The 5,318-nt window shown below is 57.9% G+C and overlaps 1 protein-coding gene across 1 annotated transcript; it reads right to left on the reverse strand.

The window, feature by feature from the left end:
* Positions 1-356: 356 nt before the first annotated feature.
* On the reverse strand, positions 357-4,770 carry Efna4 (ephrin A4). Its single transcript, XM_048356395.1, has 4 exons — positions 4,596-4,770; positions 1,986-2,281; positions 1,621-1,689; positions 357-953 (listed from the first exon to the last, which is right to left on the reverse strand). The coding sequence occupies exons 1-4, from the start codon at positions 4,706-4,708 to the stop codon at positions 817-819; spliced, it is 615 nt and encodes a 204-aa protein (XP_048212352.1). The 5' UTR covers positions 4,709-4,770; the 3' UTR covers positions 357-816.
* Positions 4,771-5,318: the final 548 nt, after the last annotated feature.

Here is a 5,318-nt window from a genome sequence, read left to right on the forward strand (position 1 = left end):
CAGCATCTGCCCCTTCCTCAGCACAGGAAGCCTGCTAGGGAGTGGAGGGAGGGTGCCAAGCTCCGCAGCTGTTGCTGGCACCCACTCCGTGCTACCCAGAGGGGTGCCCACTGAGGCCTGGCATAGACGGCCTGGGCACAGCTGGTGCGGCCGTCAGGCCAAGGCAAGCTTGGAGCCGGGGCCTCAGGGAGTCCTGGTGCTGCAGAAGGAGCCAAAGGGCAATAGGTTAGAAAGGGCAACACAAAGAGGGGTGTTTTATTGAAGGTTTGGTCCAGATATTTATAAAAATACAAACCAGCATGAAATTCATCATCATGGCAAGTCTGTCTTCACAGAAGACAAGTGAAATGACCCCTGGGGAGGTGGGGGGGGGGGGAGAGTGTTGCCCCTGGGATGGGAAGAGGTTCACAGGGCACAGGAGGCAGGACTTCTTCACCTTTGCCCTGGACCAGCAATCCACCTGTCCCCAGGTCTTCAGCCTCGGCCCCAGTAGCCAGAGGAGTTGATTTCGCCTCCCCCCACCCCCAAATCCCAGTCTCCCATGGAGAGGGGATGAGACCAGGAAAGCAGCTGCCCAAAGCCTTGGTGTGTCAGGCCTGCGCTCCGCTCCCGGGAGCCGCCCAGGGCCTTAACTGCAGCTCCTCTGTGGCTCCTCTTCAGCATGCGGTGTGGGATCAGGCACCTGTGGGGGTCACCTCAGACCCTCCTCCTTTCCCTCATCAAGGCTCCATCTTGTCTGTCTGGTATGGCATTCCCAGTGCAGGGGTAGCAAGGAGGGTTCTGGCTCCTTGGGGTGTCAGGGAGGATCTGCTTGGCTCACAGAACTCTCAGAAGACGCAGTATTGGGAGAAGCAACAGCAGCAAGAGACACAGGGGGCTGGGAGTATGACCCCCTCGCCACCCAGATGTGCCACTTTCTCCAGGGCTCCCAACCGGATGGGCTGACTCGGACCCTGTAAGGGCGCAGGGGTGGCACTGATGGGTCTGCCCACTTCTTCACCAGCCTCCTTCTTGCCCTTCCCCTTCGCCATCTCATTTTTCAGGGTCTCCAAACCAGCCCCTACCTTCCCATGACCTATTCATCCTTTCTAAGCTCCAACTTCCATGTCTCCTCTGCTAGAGGCAGCCAGTACCTAGCTAAAGGCTTTAAAGAACCTTGTCCTGGAGACCACATTCTTTTAGCCCCGCTTAAAAAGAGGCTCAGGAAGTTGAACGCTGGTGGCTCCTGCCTGTCATCCTGGCTACTCAGGAGGCTGAGGTCTAAGGATCATGGTTTGATGCCAGCCTGGGCAGAAAAGGCGGTGACCCTTTATCTCCAGCAAACTACTCAGAAAAGCCAGAAGGGGAGCTTTGGCTTAAGTGATAGAGCACTAGCCTTGAGCACAAAGGGACGCAGAGACAGAGCCCAGGCCCCAAGTTCAAGCCCCAGGACATGGGGGGTGGAGGGAAAGACGCAGTAGAAGTGTTCACAAGACCAATCTGGGGAGAAGAACCTAAAGCTCCACCGGGATCCCTTTGATCTTAGGGTGATGGCCCGAGATGCTCCCCACCCCCCTTCCTTTCTGGGTCCCTCAGACTGTCTAGAAGGGCTGCTCCCCCAGTTCCCATCACCCTACTTACTGCTCTCCTTGCAGCAGACGGACACCTGGAGCCTCAAGCACTGGCCAGGACTCTCGGGAGTTGGAACCGCTAGTGGGAAATTGGGAGGAAGAAGTCATGACAGCGTTGCCTCTTCGTATGCCTCACAGGTTCAGATCCCCCCAGCTTCTCCCCAGGTCCTGAAAGGCTCTTTCTTCCTTGGAACCAAGCACCCCAGGTGCCAGTCCTGTCCCTGGCAGGTCCCTCACTCCCCCTCCTAGCTGCTCTCCAAAGCTCTTTCCCCCTCAGCCCCTCCTTCCTCCCTGATGGGTGGAGAGACAGGAAGCCCCGCTCCTCTCCCCACCTTCCCTGAGCGGCCTGCAGCATGCTCCCATCACTCCACTCACAGATGTAGTAGTAAGTGTATCCAGGCGAGAACTCGAAGCCCAGGGAGAAGGGTGTGAAGCGCTGAATCTTCTCGGAGAACCGCACAGGGCCCAGGGGGGCAAAGGGCATAGAGCATTTCCAGCGCAGGAAGACATTTGTCCCCTCTGCCTGGCAGGCCTGGTAGCCTGGCCAGTCCACTATGTATAAAGTAAAGGTCTCAGGGCCCTCGGGGGGCCCTGGGCTTTCATAGTGTGGGCAGAAGATGTCTAAGTAATCGTTGAGGTCCAGCTCCACCACGGCGTCTCCTCGAAGCAGTCTGTGGGCACAGGGATTGAAGGAAGGGGTATAGAGGACAGTACCGATGAGATGCAGGATGGGGGATACACCTGCCCAGATGTCCCTGTTGGCCTCTCTGGCTCCTCTACACATAAAGCAGCTCAGAAAGGCCTGAGTTCTCTAGACTGACACATCTTGAGAGACAGCCTAGCAGGCCTGCTTATATGTATAAGGAAACAGGTCACAACAGCCTTACGTTTCAGGCTGGCCATGCCCCCCCCCCCCCCAAGCTCCGCCACCACACACCCGGGCTTGACAAGTTACAGCAGTTACAGACCGAGAAGACGGGATGGTCAGGATCTTAGTATCAAACACTGAGGTCGGCAGACTGTCCTTTAAACCTCAGCCCAACAGTGCGCGAGAATGGAGGAGTAGGTACTAGAGGTACGTGCTGGGTGCCATATTTTAAATTTTGGCAGTAATGGGGTTTGAACTCAAGGCCTTGTGCTTGCTAGGCAGATACTATACCATTGGAGCCAAAAAGGCTCTTTTTGTTTTCATTATTTCTTCCAATAAGATCTCATGCTAATACCAGGGCCAGCTTAGATTGCAATTCACTTATTTGCAGGTATATACCACCACACCCAGGTTTTATTGGCTTGAGATGAGGGTCTCTTGAACTTTTTGCCCAGGCTGGGTATAAACTGTGATCTTAACTTCCTGAATAACAAAGATTATAGGCATGAGCCATTGTGTCTCACTCTTTTCTTTTTCCTAAACAGGACCTGACTATGTAGTCTAGTCTGGCCTAGAACTCGTGATCCTCCTGCCCCAGCATCCTGAGTGCTAGGGTTACAGGCCGGTGTGGAGTGGAGCCACTCTCCACATATTACTGGTTTTAGCTGTTCCCGCAGCCCCTTCCTCATCTCTTAGGAGCTGCCTAAGGGAGCCAGTATAAAGGTGGGAAGCTCGGGGACAGACGGTACCCACCACAGCACCAAGTACGGCATGAATCACTCCACTGCTCCCCCACCCACCATGCACAGTGCAGCTCCATTTATGAAAGGCCTCCAAGTGTCCCCCAATGGGTGGTCCGAGGACCACCTGCACGAGGAGCTCTGATTAGGAGGGAAGGTTCCTGGGCTCAGCAGACACCCACCAGAATGCAGCTGAGCAAGGATGGGGCCTCTGTACATTTTGTACCATCAAATCCTCCGTGCCTGGAAAAGAGCCCTGCACCAGGCAGAGCTCAATAAATATTTGTGGAGTGTGTGAATGAGGCAGACATGTCAGGGCCGGGGGGGCGGGGGGGGGGGCTAGAAACCTGCATTTTTCCAGGGTCCCTCAAGTGTTTCAGAGGCACTGGTCTGGAACTGAGATAGAAGAATTCAGGAGGCCAACAATAGCTCTTATCACTGCCTTCTCCCATTGTCTTCGGGCCTGCCTTCCTGGGGGGTCTGTGGACTCGCAGAGGGCAGGGTCTTGATCTTCTCATCTCTCTAATCCCCAGCAACCCAGCCCAAGTCCCAGGCACACAGTACGCGCTTATCAAATATTAGTGAATAAATGAACAGAGTCACAGATTGTCTGAAGTAGAAAACGAGAAAAGAAAACAGATGGGAAAGGCAGAGAGGCAGGGAGAGGAGGGGAGGAAGATGGAAAGAGCAAAAAAAAAAAAAAATACCGAGGTTCAAAGGCAGGCAGCTCAAGAGAAAGAAAGGAATAGTCGTTCCTGTCTGCTACAGGCTGCGCCTCTCTCCGCACACCTGACCTCAGTTAGCCTGCCTGACTTCCCAGGGTGCTGGGTATTATTAGCCCATTTTGCAGATGACATAACTGAGGTTGGGGAGGTCAGACGACTTGCCCAAAGGTGATTCACCCAGCAGGGCAGGGCCAGACCTGGACAGGAATAGTAGGGCCGATAGAGGCTGAGATGGAATCAGAGATACAAAGTGAGATCCCGAGACTGGAGGCTGCCGGGAGCGAACCGCATTCTTTCAGAGGGCAAAGCCCCCCTCCGAGGCTCGGGGGTCCCCGGAGGAGCATCGAGGGGGCGGGGCCCGCAGCGCGCGCCAAGGCCCCCCCCCCCGCCCCCAGCTCCAGGCTCCCGGATCCCGGCCGCGCCAGCCTCAGGACTGGGGTCCCCCCCCGCCCGCCCCCCACCCCCAACACGTGCGGGCCCGGGGAGACCCCAGGCGCGCCTCGCCCCTCCCCCTCCCCCGCCGGCTCAAACAAAGGAGCCCCGGCGCGCGCGGCTGGGTTCCGGCGGCGCCGCGCACCGCGGGCGGCGGACGCGCGCCCGGCTTGGGAGCGCGCAGGCCCGGCGGGGCGCTCGCCCGGTTCGGCCCGTCTACCTGGGGTTGCTGGAGTTCCAGTAGATGGGGTGGCGGAGGCCGGAGCCTCCCCGCAGCGGGGAACCGAGGAGCGCGGCCCAGAGGACAGTCCACAGCAGGGGCAGCAGCCGCATCGCCCCCGGGCTCCGGTCCGGTGTGGCCCGGCGGGTCCCGGCCCGCTTCGCAGTCGGGGCGAGAAAGGTACAAAGTGGAGAAGGGGGGGCGGGGTGGGGTGTGTGTGTGGGGGGGGAGTGTTGCGGACAGGGGGTGGGGTCCGGCACGCTCAGGCCACGCCCCCGGAGAACTTTCCACCAATGAGAACGCGCCTCCTCTTCTCCACCCAGAATCAACTTTTGTTAACCCGCGGCGCGCCGGGTTGGCTACAAAGCTTACCGGGGCGGCTTCTGGGGAGCAGGGGTCGTGGGAAGACGCGTTCCGCGAGTGTGAAGGGTTTGGTTTTAGTTTTTTTCTGGTAGCACTGGGTAACTGGGGTGTGGAGCTGGTGAACTCAAGGCCTCGCGCTTTGCTAGGCAGGTGCGCTCACACGAGCCAAGCCCTCAGTCCCTTTGACTTCATTTTGGGGATAGGGGTTTTCACGTGGGTTTTGCCTGGGCTGGCCTGGACCACCCCCCCCCCCCACCACCACCACCTCGTCTTCCTATTTTACAGGCTTCCTGAATAGCTGGTTTGGCCGACTTGGGCCACCACGCCCAGCTATTGATTGAGGTGGGGGAGGGGTCCAGT

The sequence above is a fragment of the Perognathus longimembris genome, chromosome 11 (genome assembly GCF_023159225.1).
Source record: "Perognathus longimembris pacificus isolate PPM17 chromosome 11, ASM2315922v1, whole genome shotgun sequence".
NCBI classification, from domain to species: Eukaryota; Metazoa; Chordata; class Mammalia; order Rodentia; family Heteromyidae; genus Perognathus; species Perognathus longimembris.

Bases quoted from the DNA above. Each gene is read 5' to 3' on its own strand.
- Efna4 (XM_048356395.1), bottom strand. From the start codon at position 4,708: ATGCGGCTGCTGCCCCTGCTGTGGACTGTCCTCTGGGCCGCGCTCCTC. The intron at 2,282-4,595 runs GTAGACGGGCCG...CTGTGCCCACAG, and splicing joins TGGAACTCCAGCAACCCCAG to ACTGCTTCGAGGAGACGCCG. The intron at 954-1,620 runs GTAAGTAGGGTG...GCGCCCTTACAG, and splicing joins CGTCTGCTGCAAGGAGAGCA to GGTCCGAGTCAGCCCATCCG.